Source organism: Chrysemys picta, chromosome 2, assembly GCF_011386835.1.
Source record: "Chrysemys picta bellii isolate R12L10 chromosome 2, ASM1138683v2, whole genome shotgun sequence".
NCBI classification, from domain to species: Eukaryota; Metazoa; Chordata; order Testudines; family Emydidae; genus Chrysemys; species Chrysemys picta.
Window position 1 is genome coordinate 245,033,960 of NC_088792.1, and position 24,407 is coordinate 245,058,366.

General features: G+C 40.0%; 1 protein-coding gene across 5 annotated transcripts in view; it reads left to right on the top strand.

The window, feature by feature from the left end:
* The window catches only part of RIPK2 (receptor interacting serine/threonine kinase 2), a 38,115-nt gene extending 14,022 nt beyond the window's left edge, over window positions 1-24,093 (top strand). For 4 of the 5 annotated variants that reach the window (XM_065585866.1, XM_065585868.1, XM_065585867.1 and 1 more), the window contains 9 exons: window positions 2,562-2,717; window positions 7,488-7,645; window positions 11,299-11,348; window positions 11,552-11,713; window positions 15,709-15,794; window positions 15,948-16,043; window positions 17,518-17,623; window positions 20,115-20,294; window positions 21,362-24,093. In XM_065585866.1, coding sequence (XP_065441938.1) covers window positions 2,562-2,717; window positions 7,488-7,645; window positions 11,299-11,348; window positions 11,552-11,713; window positions 15,709-15,794; window positions 15,948-16,043; window positions 17,518-17,623; window positions 20,115-20,294; window positions 21,362-21,714 — 1,347 coding nt within the window. In that variant the 3' untranslated portion in view covers window positions 21,715-24,093. The remainder of the gene's footprint in view (window positions 1-2,561; window positions 2,718-7,487; window positions 7,646-11,298; window positions 11,349-11,551; window positions 11,714-15,708; window positions 15,795-15,947; window positions 16,044-17,517; window positions 17,624-20,114; window positions 20,295-21,361) is intronic. The other variant, XM_065585864.1, reaches the window with a different exon arrangement.
* The last annotated feature ends 314 nt before the right edge of the window (window positions 24,094-24,407 follow it).

Here is a 24,407-nt window from a genome sequence, read left to right on the forward strand (position 1 = left end):
ATGTAGAAAACATCCACAAATATTTAAATAAATGATATTCTATTGTTTAACAGTGTGATTTTAAACTGCAATTAATCACAATTTTTTTTAATCTTGGTTAATTGAGATTTTTTAAAAATTATTTGATAGCTCTACTATTTAATTTAGTAGTTTATTCCAAAACCTTCTCTATTGACATCTGGGACAGTTCCACAGATTTGTCACCTAAAAAGCTCAGATCCGCTGTAGATTCAAGATACATGCACGGTTCCGACAGGATAAATCAGGTACATATCAAATAATAATCTTATGTATCAACATAGAACTGTTGCTTGTATGACAGTCACCATTTTATATGAATTTTTTAGATTTCCAAAAAAAATTTGGCATAACAGATAGAACTGTTTTATGGAAATTGCTACACAACTATGGAATCGTTCCAAAATTTGTGAGGATCATTCAAAGCTTCTATGAAAATACGACATGCCAAGTACTACATAATAGGGAACCGACTAAACCATTCAAAGTCACTCTGGGCATCAGGTGAGGATGTCTTATGTCACCCAGAACTTTTTTTTACTGATAGTGGATTGGGTAATGAGAGGGAGTACAGAACAATGAAAGGACATACAATGAATTTTCAAACAGAAGTTAGACCAACTTGACTTTGTGGATGACATCAACATGCTATCACTTACCCATAGGAACATGCAAGCCAAAACAAATGATCTTCAGGCTTATGCACAATTAATAAGGTTGAAAATCAACACCGAGAAAACTAAAACCTCAAGAATCAACACACAACACCAATAACATTTTCTGGGACAGACACAAAAGAGGTCCGATATTTCACATATCTTGACAGCATTGTAAGTACAACATGCAACAGACCGACAATATCCTGCACAATCCTTATGGAATTAGGATAAGGTTTAACTTAATTCTGTAAACTTGATTGAATTATGTTTAATACTTCGGGGATCCATGGTATTAAAAATGCAGTTGTGCATATTTATTATGGAATTGTAGGTCACTCCTCTAGGATGAGGAGGATGCTAATGTAATTCCTCAGGTTATGAGCCCCTTTGAAGTCACCCCTTAGTGAGGTCTGCATATACTAGTTCAAAATGGATTCTCCATGGACCAATAGACAAAGAAAAGACTTTTGGATGACTATCCTGGTCCAGGCCCTTCTTCCTGGTCCAGCAAATGGACAGGATCTCTAGTCCATAGAGGCCCCCATTGTTTAAGGAAGGATTGGAAGGACTTAGCCTACTGAGGCCCCATAAGACTGTGTGCTTGTTCTGAGCTGAAGCTATGATGAACTTGAAACAAGAGGGAAACCCATTTGGGGGGGTTGGTGAATGCCAGAACCCATGTTAGGGTTAGGGTGATCTCTGGTAATTGTATGAGCATGCATGTAGTTTTATTATTTTTAAACATATTCTCTGTAATGTTTTTTATCTTAAGAATAAAATAGGCTTGCTTAAAAAGAACTGTGTGGTAAATTACAACCATGGGAAATCACTCTGCTGGGAATAACACAGCGAAGGCAGGGAATATCTCAGCCTGGAAATACCCAGAAGGGTAGAAGGGAGTGAGATATAGGTCTCCACCCAAGAAAGGCACTGGCTGGGTTGCTGCAAGCTGGACGACTGAGAGGAAGCAGGGAAATGCCCTGATCTGTGACACAACAAGTAGAGCAGATGAAAACATTAAAACCAGAGTATCAAAAGCCAGACATGCCTTTGTAACTCTAAAGCCAATCTGGAGAAACAGAAATCTTGCTTCCAAACTAAAACCTTTGAATATTTAACACTGTTGTAAAGTTGGTCTTACTATAGTGTGCTGAAATTTGGAGATTCAAGACTTCACTATCTAAACTCCAAGTTTTAATAAACAGCTGACAGAATAATCCCCAGTATCCTCAGGGGGAAGAAGAGTCACAAATAAAGAATTCTTGAGGAGGATAAAACAGAAGCCACTAGGACAAGAAATTCTGGAATGAAAATGGAGATAGCTAGTACATAGAGTTAGAAAACTAAATAACGTAAGTCAGGAATTGGATTGGAACCCCTAGGGCAAGAGGCAATGAGGTAGACCAATGATAACGTTGAACTACATAATATAAGCAGAATTGAAAACTAAGACTGCAGGAGGAGACCAGCGAAGGTGGAAGGCAGTGGTTAAGACCCTGTGTTCTGCAGTGGAATAGAGAGGTTTAAGAGTGCTCACTTTTGTAAAGCACTCGGAGTCTGTTGATGATATCTAAATCTTATCTAGAACTTTATCATCGCAAGGTCATACAGTATGTGTATTAGTAACAGCATATATAATCGTGAATTGATAAAGTATAATTGCTAAAGAATAGGAGCATAGTAATGAGTGATTAAATAGTTCATAATGTTAAAACATATATAAATTAACACCAATCACTGATTTGTCACTTTTTAAATTTGCGAATACAAGATGTAAAACAACCTCTTTTCAAAGTATGCCTCCTCTAACTCAAAGATTTTTGTTAAAATATTTAAATGGATGATCATATTGTGATTTTTCTGGTTTTCCTTTTTCTTTGGTAGAAAAATGCATATCCTGACATTGCGTGGTCACTGCGATTCCGTATTCTGTATGAAATTGCTTTGGGAGTGAATTATCTGCACAATATGAGTCCTCCATTGCTGCACCATGATTTGAAGACCCAGAATATTTTACTGGATAGCGAGTTTCATGTTAAGGTAAGGTTCTGGTTATTTTAGTCCCTATATTCTTCTTCAGTGAACATATGTAAGCGGGGGAATGGTCCTGCTATTGTGGGGAACTTTCCTGGCTTATACACTACCCCAGTGAAGTGGGCTAGTGAAAGGATCTGAGTCCTCACTCCCACTTCCTTTACCCAGAGGCCTGCCTGACCTCAAGCGCTCCCCTTCCACTCTCCTGTATGGCAGAGTCCTCATAACCCCAACAAGGCTGGGCCCAGGATTCCTGGGGGGCTTGACCCCCAACCTTGTCATGGTCACTTAGGGCAGGGGCTAGGGTGTCCCCACTCCAGGGTGCTTTCTCTGCACAGGATGCTTCCCTGACCCACTGATCATTACATACAGTTCAAAGCAAATACAATTAAACATCAATCAATTTGAAAAAAAAAAATAAGGAAAAAATGGGAAAGGTTAAAAGAAAACCCGTCACCCTTCTCGGTGGCACAGGGACATCACAACCAGCATCTCTGGAGTGTAAGGGAAGTTCAGTCTTGTCCTCACAAGTCCTAGGCCTCCTCCTTAGGCCCTGGTTGTGCCGCAGGGATACTGCGGGTCGGACATTTGCTCTGATGGTGGCCACACACTCTCAGGCTCTAGGTGGCAGGACCCTTCTTCCCAGCGTTTCCCCCGCCCTGTCGGGGTTATGATCCCCCTCCAAGTCTGGCCTGCCAGGAGTCTTGGCTGGGGGTGTCTCCCTACACTGGGCCTGCTGCCCAGGGTCCCCCTCGCTCTTCCCAGCTGCTCACTGCACCCGGCTCCGGACTGCTCCAGCTTCTCTGCCTCAGCTCCAGCTCCACTGTGCCTCAGCTCCACCACTCTGCTGCCTCAGCTCCAGCTCCACCACTCTGCCTCAGCATGGCTGCTCTGCCTCCAGCTCCCTAGGTTGCTTCTCTGGCTCTGGTTGCTGCAGCTCTCCTACCAGCACAGGTGTGCTCTGTGGACTGCTTCTGTGACTCTGCTCCCAGCTCTGACCTGCTTCCTGGGATGCTTTTCTGGCCCCTCTTGGTGGCACAGCTCTGCTCCCCAGCTCAGGTTGGGCCCCTGCTTTCTCCTTGGGCCCCACTCTGTCTGACCCAGGCAATTCCAGCTCACATAGAGGACGGGATCCGCTGGCCTCCTGATTCCCTGATTAGCCTGCCCGCCCTGTCAATCAGGCTGACCTGGAGCACTGGCCTCTCCCCATTGTTCCTGGGGGCTGTCAGTTTCAGGGTCCTGATTTCCCATCGATCCTTCCCCTTACTTTTAGTACTGGGAGCTAGCCACCCAAAACACCCCCACTGAGTTTTAGTAAGGGGACAACAGTCCCCTTACACATAGCAGAACTGAAGTGTGTTTAATATTGCAGACAAGGAATGAGGATAGGAAGGGACAAACTTATACTCCAGTCCTGCAGTTGTGTCTTTGAAGGCAGAGCCTCATCTTCTTCAGGGAGGTTCCACACAGAAATGGGTTGACTTGCACCAATCCAATTGCAGATTCCTGGCCTTTAGCAGCACACTGCCTTTCCATAATGTTGGCCTATGCAGTATGCCATACAGATTAAATAAATCAAAGTTAGTAGATGAGACATTTAACTGAGATAAACCTGTGGATATCTGAAGGGATTATACCTAGGGAAAATAACCAAATTCTCAGCAAAATTAACATAAAAGTAGTCATGATTTCACAGTTTTAGTTACAGAGAAGAGGGGTTGGAGGTACTATAATAAGACAGTGTTAAGATAAGCAAAATGTTAGTTCATGGTAACAAAATAGAGAGGAATTAAAGAAGTAATTAGGCAGTGCAAGAAATAAAAGCAGTGGCTAATATTCAGAAGTGGTAACACTTTCTTATGAAAGTCCTTGAGGATAACCCTTAATGTGGTCCTTTCAGAGTAGAAACTCCTTCGAAGGACTGCTCAAGTTCTGAAGTCAGAGGAGCTCAGGTAGGCCCTGGTGGGTTTCCCATGCCCAGCAACAGTGTAATATGTGATGTACTGTCTTGCTTCCAAATTGTCATTCTTCACTCAGCAGTGCTTATTGTAGCCTTAGAATATCTCTTCAAATATGCACGCTCTGAGTTTGGATAGTATGGGAAGGCGAGAAACCTACCTGGCAGATACTTCCTGAAGGAGAATTGATGAGGGGATAATCAAGGCCTTGGTTGCTTATTAGGCTGAATATTCACCTTAAAATAGAACAAAACATACGTGAAATTGTTTCTGAGCCATCTTAACTTTAATGGTTTATTATGGACCTTTAATTCAGAGGCAAAGAGAAGGAAGTATTGGTGATGAAGAATCCATTTGTTGAGAAAACTGTTGGTCACTTTTATAATTTGAATAGAAATAAAAACAGTTTGATAAAGTTTTGTTTCCTTTCATCAATAGTTTGAAAATTTGAAATGGACAATCTGGAACATTTAGTATTACAGTAATTGAGGGAGATGCTTTGCCTTAAATTTGAATGGTTAATGCTTTAAGATGAATTTTTCTACAGATGCTTTATGTGGGGGTTAATTGCTCATTGCTTATTAAGTAGCTCTCTAATTATTTGAGCTGCCTTTGGGTGGAGTGTAATTAAGATTTTGATAACTGGCAGAAAATGGAAGGAGATACATCTGCTGTGTATTATAAAAAAGAAAGTATTGAACATATGTAAAATATGCAGTCATAGTGTGTCTGATTGCATCAAATATCTGCTAAATTAGTAAGATTTCTGTTGAATTACAATGAGACCAGACACACAAAAGTGCATTATGCAAATTGGTTTTAAAATCATTCCCTCCTCCCCCAATGACCTCAAAAGCTAGTCAGAAGAAAGCTCTTATAGACAGGCCATGTACTCCATGACACAATGAAATCAAGTCCATTACAAGCACTTTAATTTATTCTGTTCCAATTAAATATTCTTCCTTCACTTCCACCTGTCCTACATAAATACACATAACTATGGCCCAGTCAGTGACATAACACCAGTCAATAATTATTTTTAACTTTTTTTTTCTCGTGTATTCTCCAGGAAGCTCATATCCATAGATCTTAGTTGTTGCAATGTTGTCCAGGCAGCCTTGCTCAGAACCCTTTTTCCCTCTCGTGTGTGTACCAGGAAAGTGTGGAGTGGGTAGCTCGCTTCATCTCCTTGGATTTCCACCCATTGGCCACTGTCCTGAATTCTAGCCATCCCAACTGGACAGCCTACACTTCTGGTTCTCTCTCCCCCATGCTGGAAGCTGGAGTCCAGCTCTTGCTCCCTGATCCCCTGCTGCCTGGTTCAGTGGAACAGTGTGGGATGCTGTGACAGGTTGCTATACTCACTGCTGGATGATGCCACCTCCTGGCGGTTCTGGGGATTATCTCAGTCACAGCAACGCCCATTCTAGTGGTTAAACCCCACCAATTTCTCCTCTGCTGCTCTTCTCGCTCTCAGGAGCCGCAGCTATCCTCTCTGTGACTCGGCCTCTGACCAGGTTGCTCAGCATGCCCCCCTTCTGGGGTATAGTCCTTCAAAGTTTCTGTCACTCCCATAGTGGCCAAGGCAGTCGTCCAGTTCACTCCCTTGCCAGTACCATTTTCCCAGTGTCAGGCAGAGGAACCTGGGCCTACTCTCTACTCCGGGTTCCAGCCCAGGGACCCTACAACATGCAGCCAACGTCTGTTCAGTCCCCAACCTTGCTGCTTATTCCCTGGGCTGCTTCCTACCCCAGCACTCCCCCACTCTCTGGGGTTTGTCAGTCTCTCTACTCCCTCCTCCCAGGGAGCACTAGTGGGCTACTTGTCTTGATAGCCCTCCCAACACACTTCCCTTCTCCCAGAAAGTGACTGCAGACTCCTTCCCTGTAGTCCTTCCTACCATCAGCTCCCTGGCTTTATAGAACCGCTGCCTGTTCTCACACAGGTTCACTTTCCTCTCGGACTAAAAGGTTAATTGGCCCATCTGGCTTCCATTAATTCCTTCAGGGCAAGTGGGGGGAGGGGTTGAGGTGGACACCCCATCACAGGTGCATGCATTGCAAACCAATTAATTCTTAGTTTGTCGGGAAGGATAGAGAACAAGAAGCAGTTTCAGGCATGTCCTAGCCAGACATGAAAACAGCAAACAAAATATTGGGTGCCTGTCTGCGGCAAAATGGCAAATTTCCCAGCCAAAATGATTAATTCTATGGCACCTTGGAAAAATGCTAGGTCCAAGGAGCTCTGATTGAGATGATAAGAACTGCACCACTCTCTGAGTTGTTGTTTTTGGATAGTGCTGCATCGTTTTACACTTGATTAATGTTTTCAAGATTTTCTTTCCAACCATAAGGGCTAGAAACATAAGTGTTTGGTCTTTGGAAATGAAAGCTGATATTCTGAAATGCAGTTTTTTAGCAAGGGTGAATTCCACAGCTAAATCACGGACTACATGGGAGGTGTTGCCCACAGGGAGCAATGGGAGGGAACATCTTTTTATTCTATTTATTTTTGTACACCACCTAGCACAGTGGGGTCCTGGTCCATAACTATGGCGATTAAGTGTTACGGTAATTCAAATCATTAATAAATAATAATACTGTGGTGACAACATGAACCCTGATTTGGAAACATTTTCTAAATCAAGGTTGGTGTTTTTTGTAGCTAACAGAACACCATAGCCGCTTTCATTTAAAATGGGATGGAGTGTTTTAAACAAACTCTTCATTCAGTTCTATTTTTGACAACTTGCACTAACATCAGTGCATAGATGGGACCTGCTGCTCTCTCAGAATGACAGATTTTTGTTCTTTACCAGATTGCCGATTTTGGTTTATCGAAATGGCGCATGGTGTCCACATCACAATCACGAGGTGACAAATCTCTGCCAGAGGGAGGGACTATTATCTACATGCCACCTGAAGACTATAATCCCAATCAGAAAACCCGTGCAAGTGTAAAGCATGATATATACAGGTACTGCCTGTTATCCTACAGTGGGCACTGCAAACTGAAAAGTAAAAATTGTCAAAGGAACTTGATTATAATGAACCAGAACAAGTTATTTTGGGAGACTAAATGGATAAAGTACAATTTTTGAAAACCTCTTTCCCTAGCAAACATTAGGACAAATATAATGCCCTAGAGATTAGGGTAAAAACAGGATAACTAGAAAAGGGGATTGGTTGGAGTTAACCCAATGTTGTTTAATTTTCTGAACATCCCACAAATCAGGGCTTGCAGGGAATAGAATTACCCCGCTGAAAACAGGATGGATGAGGGGAGAGAGCAAATGAGTAGCAAAACAAAGTGCAAACATCCAGATGAACGAACTATGCACACCTACTGAAGAGATCTCTGTGGCTAACGTGCAGAGATTAATGTAATTTGCAAGACAAGCATGGGGTGAGAGAAAAAGCATTAACTTACAAAAGGTCAGGTGAAGGGACAGGCAAAAACAGAGTATACATCATATAGAAATCCAGGGAGAGCTATTCCAGTAAGCTTTTGAATGGCACATATAGAGTAATAGCTACCTATAAAAGAAACAGCAGTTGCTTTCTCCGTGTAAGAGATACTGAACAAGTTAGCTCAGAAGGGTACCACCTTAAAGCCTGTCTAAACAATCAAGGAGGGGATTGAGTTGAGGAAGTGGATAGTTAACAGTTGACAGATGGCCTACGGCAGTCAAGCATAGTTTTTAAGAATATCTATTAAGGCTGCATTTTTGCTACTTGAGTCATGGATTCCATAATTTTCATATATTTTAAAAATATCTAGGACTTCTGACACTTTGGGACTCTTACATGTAGGTGTGTGGATGCAGTGGTAAGAGATGAACCAGTTTCAAAGACTAAACTGCCAAGACAAAGCCTGGGCTTCCTGGAAGAGAGAGCATTAACTCTCATAATTAGCTCTTTCCCTTGAGGTGCAGAGGAAGCACCTGGCATTCCTAGCAAGAAATCAGGGAGAGAGAATATCCCTGTAACTCTCACCTTTTGAGAGGTGTAGGTGGGTGTGGAGCAAGAGAGAAGAATCAGGAGCTCAAGGCAGTTCATTGGAGGAGCAGGAGAGGGAGTGCAACCTGCAGCAGGCCCTGTCTATGCTTATGGTTTTAGAAGGATGTGACAGTATCGGTTAGAGTGGGGGGAGAGCCTAAAGAGGTTGGTTAGGAGAGAGAGAAGAGAAGGAGAGTAAAGGGAAAGAAAGAGTAAATTTAGAGGGAAAACTAGACTGAAAAAGAGGTTTGGAAGGAGGGAGAGATTGTCTAGAAAGAGGAGAAGAAGAAACTGAGAACATGGGTGGAAAGAAGGGAGAGAACCCAAACCAAAGGAGTAGAGAAGAAGACAGATGTAGGGAGAGAAGAAGACAAGAGACGAGAACATCCATTGAAGAAGAGCGACAAGGTGGATGAGGTAATATCTTTTATTGGACCAACTTCTGTTGATGAGAGAGACAAGCACTCAAGCTACACAGTGCTCTTCGGGTCTGGGAAAGATCCTCTGAGTGTCACAGCTAAATACAAGATGGAACAGATTGTTTAGCATAGGTAGGTAGTAGTTAAACAATCTGTTCCACTTTGTATTTAGCTATGATGCTCAGAGTACCTTTCCCACACACGAAGAAGAGCTCTGTGTAGCTTGAATGCTTGTCTCTCTCACCAACAGAAGTTGGTCCAATAAAAGATATTACCTCACCTACCTTGTGTTTCTAATATCCTGGGGACCAACACAGCTACAACACTACATACTAAAAAAGAGAACAGGAGCAAATCAAGCTATACAATGGAAGGAAAGAGAAAGGTATAGTGAGGGAAAGAGGAACACGAGACAAAGGAAAACAAATAGGAAGCTGCAGACTACAATGTGACAGAAGAGATGAAAATGTTTAATTATATCATATCTCAGATTGAATGGGAGAGTGATGTTGGGGGTTTCCCAGGCTGTGGCAGAGTTAATTCACCCCTCTGAATGCTCTTAGGCCTTCCTGTCAGGAATGAGTCTTTGACTTCTGTACCAGTTTGACTCAGTTACTCTAGTTGAAAAGCAGAATTTTTGCCTTTAAAATCCACTGTTTTCTACCAAATGTCAGGGACAGTGAACTCTCTCTTAAGTCACTACTCAGGGGACCAACAATGTGTTGCTGTATAGAAGTAGTGTTCTGCTTCTCCTTTATTAAAAGTGTAGTTCTGAGCCTATTCCTGCTCCCATGGAGATTATTGGGAAAAGTCCCATTGATTTATATATTAACACAATTAGGCTTAGCAAGTTTGGAGTTATTTCTGATTCTTCTCTGCAGAGTGAATATGGCTTGTATGACACCTAACCCAACTGATCACTGTTTATATTCAGAGTCCCAACAGCATTCTTTATGGACAAAAATATTTATTGAATTACTTTTCACTCGTGTTAGCACTGCATAGGTAACACAGCTCTGGAGAGGGAGCTGGATTCAATTTTTTTTTTAATAATATATGGAGATATACCTATCTTGTAGAACTGGAAGGGACCTCGAAAGGTCATTGAGTTCAGCCCCCTGCCTTCACTAGCAGGACCAAGTACTGATTTTTGCCCCAGATCCCTAAGTGGCCCCCTCAAGGATTGAGCTCACAACCCTGGGTTTAGCAGGCCAATGCTCAAACCACTGAGCTATCCCTCCCACATATGACTTGCCTATAATTAATAGAATTATTAACTGAGTTCCAAATTTTTCCCTTGTTTCCCCTTCGCAGTCTGTTTAAAGGCTTTGCACAGGTGTAACTAAGGATAGATGATGGCCTGCTGAACTCATGTTAGTTTAGGCATGTCTATGCTACAAAATTAAGTTGACTTATGTTAGGTCAGCCTACAGCCACTGTGGTAATTAAACCTGCTCCTCCTGTCCACACTATGCTCCTTCTGTCAGTGTGCATCCACGCCAGCAGCGCATGCACCAACTTAAGTGGAGCATTGTGGGGCAATGATAGCCAGAGCCCCAGTCCCGCTGACCCCCCCGGAGCTGTGAACCCCGCCACCTGGGGCAGCGGGATTCTGGCTGTCAGCCGTGGGTCAGCAGGGCTCCAGCTACCAAAGGCAGCAATAAGCAATGTAAGCAACTCAGTGTCTACATGGACACTGCGTCAACCTAACTACATCGACCTAGTCACTACGCCTCTCCTGGAGGTGGAGTTATTAGGTTGGCCTAGTGCGTGAGTTAAATCAGAGGGAGGAGCATTGTAGTGTAGACACTTAATTAGGTTGACGTAAGTTGCCTTATGTGGACCTACTCTGAGGTGTAGAATGGGCCTGTGAAAGAAAGCCCTCTTAACACTGAGAGCCCAGGATGAGAAGGGCTAGCAGGTAGAAAAAACTCTCTACTTATAAACTGATTTTTTTATGTGAAATCAGTGAGGTTTTCAAAGGCACATATGGCCACCATAAATAAAGTCAGCTATAGCACATTGTTCTTTACTCAGTGCTACCCTTGTTGTTGGTTTTCATAACATGTATGAAGGGGGACATTATTATAGTCAACCATTTAAGTTGGTGTTGTGCAAGCTTATTTTAATGAAATATTTTGTATGATGCTGAGTGCATTGTCAGCATAAATAATAAAATGTTCTAAAGTAATGCACATTTTTACTTTAACAGCTATGCCATTATTATGTGGGAAGTAATGTCAAGAAAACAGCCCTTTGAAGGTGAGAATGTGTTCTTTAGTTTTCTTTTATAGCCTTATTTACATTTAGCTAAAGCCTCTGTACAGTAATCTGAACACAATTATTTTGGCAGAATTACAACATCCCTAATTATTGTCTGCAATTTTAATTTATCCTCCTATAGTAAACAATAACTATCAATAGTACATATATTTCTAATAAATGCCTGATATCTATTTTGACAGAAGTTATAAACCCCTTGCAGATTATGTATAGTGTGTCACAAGGAAAGCGACCAGACACTAGTGAAGAAACTTTATCAATGGACATACCCCACCGAGTGCTGATAGTAACATTAATGGCAAGTGGATGGGCACAAAATCCAGATGAAAGACCTTCTTTTTCAAGTGAGTTTACTTGCTTGGTATAGGTTAAGTGGAAAACCATATCCCCCAAAATACCTGTATGTTAATACAATGTTGAGATTGCTTAATTGCAGTCACAAAAAGGAAATGTAAACAACTGCATCCAAAACAGCTTTAACTCAGCCTTGTCAAATATCTTATATAATTTACGCTTTACATTTAACAGCATATACAGTAACATTAAGCTACTCATGCTAGAAGTCAAACAATAATAAAAAATGGAACATGTACAATGCAGCCAGGTTTATATTGTAGTTGGAATCTTCAATTTTGTATTTCCTGTCTTTTTGTGATTAATTGTGCAACCTTAACATGATTTATTTATTTGCACTTAATTTACTGTTTGTTTTTGAAGGGGTGGGAGTTTTAAGGAGGAAAATAATTAGAGGAAAACAGATAAAATAAGGCTAGTGGAACTTGTAAGCAGTCAGAGGTGTTTTGCTTGCTGAACTAACAGTGAGCCCTGGATTATAAATTCCTATAAAAAAACTGAACCAGCCTTTTACGATCAAACTTTTACCCTTTCATAAACAAATTTGTGTGTTTCCGGAACACACCTGTGTTCTGGGGGAAGCAGTGTGAAAACACTGTCCCACCTTCCCGAATGAGGGGCTGCTGTTGCACAAGCCCCTTCAGCCTGCTTCACATCAAGCTCATCAGCTCCATTGCACAGTAGTTCCACTGCCAGTGGGATTTCATGGCTGTGGAATTGGCAGCTGGCTCTGCCCCTAAGTGCACCCATAGAATTTTAAATGTCTATTATGCAGGCTCAGTACACAACCCCCAAAGTCTTAGTTTTTCATGCAAGACACTAGTGCCAACTTTCAGCATATTGCTACAGCAATGTTTAAAAAGTTGTGGCTAGATTTAAAAAAAAAAAAACACTGGGAACAATGCTTTCTGGGTTTCCCCTTCCTCCCTCACTCATTTTGCTTATACTTTTCCCTCCAAATCACCATTAGGTAGAGAGCTGAGCCTAAGTGCCAATGAGCCTAAAAGGTGAATATTGTGTGGAGAAATATAGGAAACTATAATGTAAACAATGTTGCAGTCTTTACTAGATCGGTCCCTACCACCAGTTGCAATGATAATCGGAAACTAATTGTATATTTAAGACTTAAAGTGGCATTTGACAGATTTTAAATGTTTATCATACTGACTAGGTGACTCACTCCAGTTATAAATATCTTTTTCTTTTTTTTTTTAAATAAATGGAGATATATCCTATCTCCTAGAACTGGAAGGGACGTTGGGTCATTGAGTCCAGTCCCCTGCCTTCACTAGCAAGATGGAGTACTGATTTTGCCCCAGATCCCTAAATGGCCCCCTCAAGGATTGAACTCACAACCCTGGGTTTAGCAGGCCAGTGGTCCAACCACTGAGCTATCCCTCCCCCCTACACTTCTCACCTTTAATGCTGTCAGGTTTTACTATGAAATCCTATCTTAATGCCTTTAGCTCTTTACAGTGAGTCCTGTAACCTGGAACACTGAATACAGAAGGCAAACATGATATGGAGGGGGGGATGTCAGATTATCTTGTAAAAGCAGAAAAGTAGCAATCTTTAATTGTTCAAAATGTAATGGCCTTGGTGCTTTTCTTCTGCCCTCCCAATTAGTGTTGCAAAATGAAGACAGTAAGATTATGCTGGGGTACAAAATTCTGTATTTTAGAAGCTCTGTGACAGTTTCCATGCCTAGACCTGCAGTTTCCTTTAAAAAAAGTGCTTTCTATTTTAAAACATCCCCAGTATGAAACACTAAACTTTTATCTTTCAAACTGAGGGTTTCAACAAATTTAACATCTCAATTTCTAGGGTGGTTTGGTTGCACAGTAGCTTCATTTCTCTAAAACTGTTGCTGGTTCTGTTCTTTTGAGCTGGAAAGTGTTTTGAAAGTTGCTTTCCAAAGAGCTCAGAAAGCAGACTGTTTTGACAATTTCAGTTCCTTCAGTGAAGCTGGCAGGAGAGAAAAATGAGGCATGCTTATGTTTTTAATCCAAACACACAACACAGCATACTAGTGGATGGTTTAATGGGAAACTCAGTCTAGTATTTGGGATTTACAACCTTTTGTTTGGATCATGGACAAGTCTTTTAATATTGGTGGATGTTTTGAAACTGAATGTCAGTTTTAAGACAGAGTCCAGTTTGGGGCTTATGAACTTTTACCTTGTCTCTTGTTTTAACCAAAAACAACGTATATGTCATATCACAGCCTTTTATAAAAGCAGAGAAACGTTTCTGTGTTTTTATACTTCTTGGGTATTGTTATTTTGTAATGAATTGCATCAGCTAAAATGTTGTTTGTAGTGTTAGCACAATGTTAGAATTGTAAGGATTGTTTAATTAATGTTATAATTATATTTATCTGGGTTACATAATCAAAGTAGTATGTATCTTATGTGACTTCATAACAATAAATAACCTTACTTTTTTTTTTAATAAAAGGAAGAAAACAGGTGGTTTTATTTAAGGAGAAAACTTTTTCTGCTGTATTATTGTAAAAGCGGAATTTTCTACTCAGTTTACTTTTACTTCCCTTCATTTTGCAATGGTACTTGTAAGGGTTGAAATGTCTACTTTTTTGCTTCCTCTTTATATTTCTGTGATACTCATTGATAGTAAATTAGGAGAATTAGTGATGCCGAGATAAATCGGCTACCTTCCCTCTGACTACCTCTTCACCATTTTTAGAGTATCGTGCTCGGTTTCTGAAAAGCGCTTTTCAGTTTGAAAGAGAAAATTGAGAAGCAATTTTGCTCATAATCTGTCGATATTATGTGGGGATGTATTTTTTGTTCACTCAAGTATGTTTTTCCTCTCAGTGCATCCTTGTAATGCTCACTATTATTCATAGGCATTGTGTGTGCATCAAATAACATATCCCTTTGTTTCTACAAATTCCTGCCTTAAAACATAGATTGGATGATCAGAAATAGCTTCTTATCTTCCTTATTTTAACTTTAAATGGTACTATGGATCCTTTTGCAAGTTTTCTGTAAAATATTTTTCTCTATTGATGTTCTATAATTGTTTTGAAATACTGTCAAATGGACTCTGAGTTTTGACATGTTATATCATGTATGCCTGCCTTGAAGGGATACAGTAATTTAAGCTCAAAATTTGACCCACCTTGAAGCTTTTGATAAAGAATATCTCCAAATGCTAAATATCTTTTTTGTTCTAGATTAGAGATTTCACCACACTATTGCAAAGGAGGTGAAGGGTTGTTTTGTTTTAAACCAGCTATTATTTACATTATGTTGGCCTAATACCAGAGAAGCACTTCATGATGTTTTACTCCCTCAGGTGACTGTTCAGAAGCAGTCAACTACAGAACATTACTCTTGAGAATGGCATTGCTCAAAGAAGGAAATATTTTTTTTTAAAAGTGTAAATTTTGTCTCCACTAGAAAAGCCTAGGGAAAATAAAAGACATAATGATTAGAGGGGGAAATTGGTTGTAAGCTTTCAACAAGTATCACCAAAGAATAGAGACTAAATTAGAAAAGACAAAGAGCCAGATTATCAGTGTAAATCAGTACAGCAATGTCAATGAGGTTTTGCTTCGTCATGCCAGTTGAGGATCTGGTGCCAAGTATTTAATAGTTCCCTTTTAACAAAATTATGCAGTATATTGTAAGATGGGAGTGGAAGTTGTGGGGTTTCCCAGGCCCTTATGTTTGCTTAAATAGATCACTTTTTGTAGCTGAGATCAACTTAAATTAGACATTTCTGCAAGTAACAGCCATCCAGAAATTTTAAAAATCAGCTATGTAAGCCTTACATCAACACACATATGCTGGGATGGAGTAGTTGAACTTCCTGTCATCTAATTATTAAAATGACATAAAATCACTAGATAAATAGGTGGCATTAATCTCCCAGGGATGTCAATCTACCACTTTTCATGAGCATGAGAAAAATTACTGTTATTAAAAGTTAATGTTGACCTGAGTATTCTTTTCTTATTTAGAATGCTTAATAGATCTTGAACCAGTGTTGAGAACATTTGATGAGATATCTATGCTTGAAGCAGTAGTTCTCTTAAAGAGAGATAAGGTAAATAGCTTTTATTACAATGTAATATGAAAATACACTGAAATGGCAACTTGTGCTTGTCACAGTGTAACTAACGTAAGAATTGAGTCCATACTGTCCTGGCCTGGTAGATTTATAATGCACAACTAATAAGAATACCAATGTTTCTTTCAGTCAAAATATGAGTCTCAATGTATTCGCTTCAGTCACAAGACATCCGATGTGGAGCTGACATCTGTAAATATACCTCTGAATCTTAGTCCACAGGAGGTAAATCTTTTTCTTCTTAATTTTGAATTCAAGTTCTTTCCCAAATGTGTTGGGGTAACTAAAACATTTTGAAATGGTTTTTAGTTCAGTATGGGGAAAACTTTTCTCCCTCTCCTCTTCTGCAGCTGCACAGCCATGAAACGCATAAAAGCAATGAAACTAGCAGAGTCAGTGGGGCAGGCAGCAGTAGGAAAGTCTGTTTCTATCTTCTGCACATCAGAGTGCAGTGTTTGCACAACAGCATGGATGGAGTTAGTTGTGGGTGGCCCAAGGGAGCTGGAAGACATGACCATGTTATCCAATGAATATAGGGAGCACACACATACCTCTACAGAGAATGTAGCAGACCACATCTGCTGCAACAGCCTGTTCTTTGCCACACGATGGGCGATTTCGGGGTCGGAAGAGATGATTTCATCCCCCACTCCCACTGATGTTGCTCAGGATTTGTTTTTAAATTATTGTGTCCCTTAGTGCTGCTTCTTTTCATTCTTACTACTAATAATTAAAATAGCATGTAATATCTTGGGCAGATGGTGGAAGAACATTTGCATTTGGTTTTTAACTTCTGTTAGGATATAGATATTCAAGCCTGTCTGTAAAGGCCTATACTTGAAGAATTTAGGTATATGTTTATCATTTAGCTAGTTGAAGAGGTATAAAAGAGAGAATCTGTGTAAGGGCCTTCTCTCACTGGGACAGTCTGAGGCCCTGTTTTTAGGCCCTTTGGCCAAGCAGCAGAGGCAGCCATAAGCTGGGAAGCGTTTGGTCACATCCTCCCATTCCAAACTAGTCACATTGAAATAAGGCCATCGGGGGCTGTTAGAAAGGTGATCCAATCTATCACCTCCAGAGAAAGGGAAGAGCCTAGAAGATGTAAAAGGAAATTTAGTTTGATAGTTTTCTGTCTGGTAAGAACTCACTTATCAAGAGAGACAGCTGGGAAACCCTTATGTCTTTATAGATGTAGTTGTGAAATCCTCACTTCTGTATTGTTTTGTCATTATAGTTCCCACTTTGCTATGTTTATTTGCATGGTCTCTGTCTGGTTCTGTGATTGTTTCTGTCTGCTGTAGAATTAATTTTAAATTTCAGTAGAATGATTGGTTAAGGTATAGCTGAGACTATTACTATATAAATTAGGGGCAAACGGGAAGTAAGTTGGGATTCGAAAATAAGGAAAAAGGAACTTGGATTTAAGCTTGCTGGAAGTTCACCCCAATAAACATTGAATTGTTTGCACCTTCGGATTTCGGGTATTGTTGCTCTCTGTTCATGCGAGAAGGACCAGGGAAGTGGGAGAGTGAAGGAATAAGTTCTCTAACACTTCTTTTCAATGTCTTACTATATTTTAATTGTGAAGTAACTTGAGCATCTTAATAACAAGGAAAAGACAACAAAAGGAAAGCACTTTAGAAATTACTAAACCATTCCAAAAATGTACATCTTCACTACATAACTGAATTCATTTCAGGAAACACATGCTCCCTTCCTACAAAGTGGTGCACTCCCCCTCCGGAGCATGTCACCTGAATTACCAAGACTCAAGTCTATACCAAAGTATAATATCCTCTCAACAGGTATGTAACCTTGCTGCACAATATTGCTTCATGATATTCAGTTATTATTGAATTGCAACTTTATACTCTATTTGTGACACCGCATTTGTACAGGAGTACTCACCCTACACTGAGATCCCAGCTCTACTTAAGTAGTCCTCTGCAGCTGGAATAAATCACTCTAAGGGTATGTCTTCACTTACCGGAGGGTCCGGCGGCAGGCAATCGATGTTCTGGGATCGATCCCGGAAGTGCTCGCAGTCGACGCCGGTACTCCAGCTCGCCAAGAAGAGTACGCGGCATTGACGGGGGAGCCTTCCTGCCGCGTCTGGACCCGCGGTAAGTTCGGACTAAGGTACTTCGAATTCAGCTACGTTATTAACGTAGCTGAATTTGCGTACCTTAGTCCGAAGTGGGGGCTTAGTGGGGACCAGGCCTTACTCCATTACACCCCATTGGGACAACTAATTGCCCCCTATATGGCCAGATCATGGGCCAGGATGAGGAGTAGGTGCTAGATCACGGGCCATACTGAGCCATGACAGCCCGTTTATGAATACTTTCAGAGTAGAAACAAAAGAGCTGGAGAAGGATTGTTTAGAGTGATACAAAGTAGTTTAACTAGAAGTATGTAATGAAACTGACATGGGAAAATTAGGCTCAGTATGAAGGATGCGTATGAATGTGACTGGATAAGACACTGGTGAGTCTCAAAACCTCTTGACATTGACTGTGTACTGCCATGTACAGAATCTCCCACGGGGGGGAATGTTCATTGGTGGTGGTATCTGGAGTCTCCTGTCAGACTTCAGGCTTCCATCTATAGGACAGAAGCTCTGCTGATGGCATTGGCCAATGATCTTCATCTAGCCATGGTATGAAGATTAAATGCCAGTAATGATTCTTTTGGCCCTGTTAGCACTCTGTCACACAGCTGACTGTGAGGTATTGTTGGCATGTCTGTGCTCTCTATGGGGTGTGTATGAAATTTCTCAAGTGGCTCTGATCTTTCTTTGTGAAAGGTCACAGAAGATAGTTTTGAACAATTATTATTTATTATGATAGTGTCCAGAGGCACTGGTCTGGATCAGAGTCCCATTGTGTTAGGTACCAGGCAAACACAGAAGTAGGAACAATGTCAGACCTGAAAATCTGACAATCTAAGAAGATAAGAAATTTGTAGAGGTGGCACGGGGAGACAATCAAATATACTTTGTAAACACATGAAAAATAAAAATTGACTTCCATCAACTGCCCTTAAATGTTGGCTAATCTATTTTAGGAAGCACAGCAGAAGAATGTTGTTAGTCCTTGGCTGACATGAGCAAGTAATTCATGCCAATGTGTTTTTTTTAAAAAGTGTTGCAAATAAAACATTCAGCTATTTTACTGCTTTCCCCTGATTTGAATAATCAATACAGATTGTGTTTAACCTTTTGTATATGATCAATTTCAACTCTCAGATTTTCATGCACTGGCACAATGTTGCAAATATTGTGGTTTTTTTCTATTTGTATAGTGCCTAGCAAAAGGGGACTCTGGTCCATAACTAGAGTTCCTAGGCACTATGGTAATAAAAATCATAAAATACCAATGCTGCAGGGAATGTTTGTGTTAAAACTGCTTATTTTGGCATTATACTTTTGTTAAAAAATGGAAACCTATCTGTTGTTTGGATGTGTCTGGATACAAACTTGGTGTAAAGGGTCCTTTAAGTGACATACAGTTTTAGGCTTACACTGGTTAAGGTGTCCATATAAATTCTATGATTTTATTGTCTATCAGGCCCTGCATTAAGGTAAACCTATTACCATACTGCTGCATCTCTTTCACAATGTCATTTGTTCTTGTACTCAGTCAGTTCTGCAGTTGAATGAATTGTCTATCCATGAATTAAGTTAGACATAGTTAGTATTCAAACCTGTATTGCCACATGAATTACATAAGAAGATTTCATATGAAATTTTTATGAAGGTATATAGGAATCCTCACAAGAGATAGCTAATAGAACAAATAAAAAAGCAGATTTTTTCTATTGGACTTCCAATAAAGAACACGATTAGTCTTTGAGATGCTACCGTTCTGCTTGAGTCTCTTTTAGGAAGGTTTAGCCCCTCTGCACTTGTTGTGCTAAAATAAATAAAAGGCACTAAAATAAATCTGATAAGAAATAATTGACAACATGAAAGTTGGAAGTCAGAGCTCTGGTTGGTCCAGCCACTGTGGAATTTTCTGTTGCTTAAGGCTTTTTAAAGTTGGAACAGACCAAACCTGGTCTTCTCAACCATGTTTTGGCAAAGAAAAAATCCTCCAAAGCTGACAGAAAATAAGAAAAAAATGTAAAAGCGCTATGAACCTTAGCTTCATGAAAAATCTGAATGTTGTTTGTAGAGAACAGACATGAAAGGCATGCAACTAACAATTTTTTTAGGGGTGCTGTAAATAATTTTTAACATGTTTTTGTTTCTTTCCTGAACCTAAAAGTAATGTGATTCTTTCTCTTTTATTTAAGGTAAAGACAACAGTTCTGAAGGACCGTGCTCTCTTGTTAGCATGGATGAAAATATCTCTCCAGCCCAAAGTGCTAAATTGTATGTGCCCTACCACAGCTACCCTTCCTCATTTGGTGCAGATCGTTCAGACGCATCAAATCCTATGACACACATGCTGCAGTCATCAGCACTTACCCCAGGTACAACACAAACTGATGGAGTTTTAAATCCCACTAATATCAGAGGGAAACAATGAATGGTCAGTGAGATGCCTTCACAATCTTGATGTGCAACTACCAATTTGTGTGTATGTGTCTGAAGGGAAGACTAGGCCTATTATTATTTACTAAGCACTAACAAAGCAATACAAAACACAATATGCAGGCAATCCTGCTCTAAAGAATTTCCAGTTTAAGGAAATTCTTTACTTCCAGGATAAGGAAGATTGCACATACAGTGTGACTGAGGTGTGTATGATGGTTCTACTTCAGTGTGGTATTTGTTAAAGGGATATTACAATGCAGAATGGTACAATTACAAACACTTACCAGGGATAGTCAAGGTATAGCTAATCCTGCCTTTCTCCTACAGACATAGGGTAGGAGAAAAGAAGTGTTATATTTCTATTCTGCAAATGAGGACTTGAGGCACTGAGAAATTGTGTCTTGCCCAAGATTACACAGGAAGTCTGTGGTAGAGTTAGGGTTTGAATGCTGGTCTTGGGTCCTAGTCCAGTGTCTTAACCAATTATCATTCTTCTGTCTGTAATGTGGTAGTTTTAAGAAACATAAGAATGGGATAATAGGGCAAGCCAGAAAAGGTGAAAGGAATGACATTGTTTTAATAGGGAAAAAAAGGCATCATCACAGATTGTTGTGATCCATCCCTGTAGCTGTTTCAGGAGGAGGTGGTTTTGTGTGGGAGAGAGGCATTGGTGGTGGGGGTGGTTGAAAGAATTGAGTTTCTGTTTCAGAATAATGGTGGCATTTTAGGAAGAGCAGCTGTATTTGTAACTTTTTTACTTCCCCTAAGAAATAAAGACCCAGCATTAGAATAACTAAAGAAATATTTTAATTAACAGTTAGTACAATTAACAGAGTTTTAATCTGGATTAATGTAGCAACATTTTGGCAGAGTATTACGAGGCTGTTATTTTAACTACAGGTATGGTTTGGGACCATTCTTTCTCAACTCACTCTTCATTTTATAGCACTATAAATTCACTGCAACTATGACACTAGATTTCTGAATCTTTCTTCAATTTTAGGTTTTGCTGTGGAATCCATGCAACAGGATGTAGCTCACCAGTGGATCCAAATTAGGAGAGAGGACATTGTCAGCCAGATGACTGAAGCATGTCTGAACCAGTCTCTGGATGCCCTCCTATCAAGGGATTTAATCATGAAAGAAGACTATGAACTTATCAGCACCAAACCTACGAGGACATCAAAAGTCCGACAACTGCTTGATACTACTGACAGCCAAGGAGAGGAGTTTGCTAAAGTTATAATACAAAAGTTGAAAGACAATAAACAGATGGGCCTTCAGCCTTACCCAGATTTATCATCTGCTTCTAAGACTGCATCTTTAAATTTATCATATCAGTATAAAGCCATGTAAATGTTTCCTTACAAGTAGGTTTCTGTTTCTGAAAGGTTACTTTATATCTGTATTGCTTTGGTCTTTATTGCACTTATGTAAGTCTGGTAAGCGAAAGAATTAGATGTAACTAAGGTTACATTGTAAGGTTAAAACTAGTCATTTTGAAGAGCAACTGGAAAGACATATACTCTAATGAAGTATTTGAAAGTATTTTTATTATACATAAAAAGAGAAAATGTTCCCTATTCTCTATTTTAAATAATCATAATTATTCCATTTATAAATATCCTTTAAGTTGTAACTGTCTTAAAATGATGGGGATGCTGCTCACTCACTATCGTGGTAGGATTGATATAAAAGGAAAAAACCCTACAACCAACCCTGTAGAGTTCTGCCAATGTTCATTTCTGTTGTAAGCTATTTTCACATTACCCTTCTGGGTAGATTTGTTCCTTCCTAAAGAACACTAAGACTGCCATATGCCTGTATTTAGATTTTAATTTTGTCTCTTCACTCAAGTAGTAAACCTAATGATACAAGACCTGCACCTGCTCCCATTTCAGTCAAAGGGAGTGTGATGGGATCTACAGTCCAGCATGTGATCTGGTAGAACGTTGCTGTCTAACTCATCTCTTGCCTCCACAAACTTGACACAAAATCACATGTGAAATGTAAAATGTTGCATTTGATCCATCAAGCTTCTAATTCCAGTTTATTTTTAACGTCTACATGACCTGCAGTAAGCACTGATTTTATGTGGTGTATAACGATCAAGCTGCCCAGGTAGGTTAGCAGTAACACAATAAACACACATGACCTCCTTTGACACAAAAGCACTGAGAGTGCTGCAGAGCTAGTGTACTTACTTCCTGGAGGAAAAGTGTTGTGTGCTGATCTGTAGCATCCCCTCTATCAGCACTGAAAATAGTGGTGTTCAGCACTTCTATAGCTGAGAGGGCAGCTCCAGTCAGGCCAATGGGGATGTGCGGGTTGGGAGGGGGGCAGAATTCTGTGCTTGCCTGAGGCTTTCAGTTTGGTGGGCAATACCCCTTTCTTATCCCCTCTCTCCCTCCAGACTACACCCTTGGTGTTCCGCCTTTCTTGTTTGAGGGAAGGCCATTGTTGAGAGAGAAGTCTGAGAGGAGGAATCTGATTTTGTTTTAATTCTCTTTAGCACATTTAATACAGTATGAATGGTTATAAATCCGATTTATAGCTTTTTAATTTTCTTGGATGCAGCACATACACACCATCTACATTTTACAGCAGTAAGAAGTTGAGTTCGGTTATGCTGTGCACTGAATGCCATTGGCATTAATAAGAATTTTGCCATTGGAAATCCCACCTCCCCCTCCAAGAAGGTTACAAACAGCATGAGTAATTTACTGCCCTTGTCATAAAAGCCAAATCAATGAAGAATCCAAATTATTGATACTTGGAAAATCTTGGAGGATGAGCTAGGGCCTGACCCATTTCAAAATAGTTCAAGGTTTAAATTGTGCATTACTGCTTGCCTATATGTTTAAACATGGCAGTGATATTTTAGTATCTGTCTTAACTTGTTTTGTGAACTGAGTCACCAGAATGTGATCTATAATTTACTGTAAACTTTTGCAGACTTTACTAGCTAAATTCACGTTTTTGCAGTAAATTGGAATTTTGCATTTCAGCCCTGTTTCTGTGCAGATATTTAAACTTGTTACTAATGTAAAAGTTCTGACTGGGGCATCAACAGCACCTAATGGGACAATGCCAAGCTCCAGTGTGTATGCTTTTTATAGAATAGATTTGAAGATGACCTGGTGGAATATGGCCATAGTGAGCTGTGCCAGTCTTGCTAGTGATGCCAGACCTACATAATGTCCCTACAATGTGCTTTTTTTTAAATGCAAGACTGTTGCACCAATAAATAATTGCAAATCCTCTTTCTTCAGGCTCATCCTATACTATAAAATTGTCATAGGGCCCCGCAGCACTTCAGACACCGAGATGAGCAGTGCCAAAGATCTAGAAAAATCAGTAATTGACTGTACCAGACATGCTGCTTGCAAATTTGAGAGCAAAATTGAAGACGGCGCTAAATGATAGTGAGTAAATCGGAAGTGGACTGGAACAGTACAGTGAGAAAAGAAATATTGTAACCATAGGTTTCACCTGCATGCCTGGATATTGCTTCCATTTTTCCATCCCCAACTCCTTCCCATTAATTCATTAATGGTTTTACCCCTGGGTCTCAGTCTCGCCCTCTGAAATGATGCAGGATGTCTTGATTTTTATCAAATAAATGTAATGAATGGGCATTGCTAAATATATGGTAGAAACAGTGTCTGCTTATGGGATTGGGTTCTCTTGTGGTACACTAATACAGGAGTACCTTAATAAAAAGGTTGAAATTTTCATTTTGCTAGTTTAAATTCATAACAGATTACAATGCTCTTCAATAAGCTATACACACTATTGTTACATATCTTGTTTCTTCATCTTTGTAGGTCTCGGTGAAAGAAAGAAGTAAACTTTAGCAGGGATAAAGGGGAAACCTAGGAAGAGTATTAGCATAGTTAGGTATAAGTTTGTCCTTTTTTTTCCCTTCCTTTTGAAACAAAGACTGATTTTCTTCTAGACTGTTCTCAGAAGGGGGGTGATACCTCCACCAGTCTCCAAAGGCATAAAGACAGATTATTAGTAAGATTTAACATGCTGTGTATAACTTC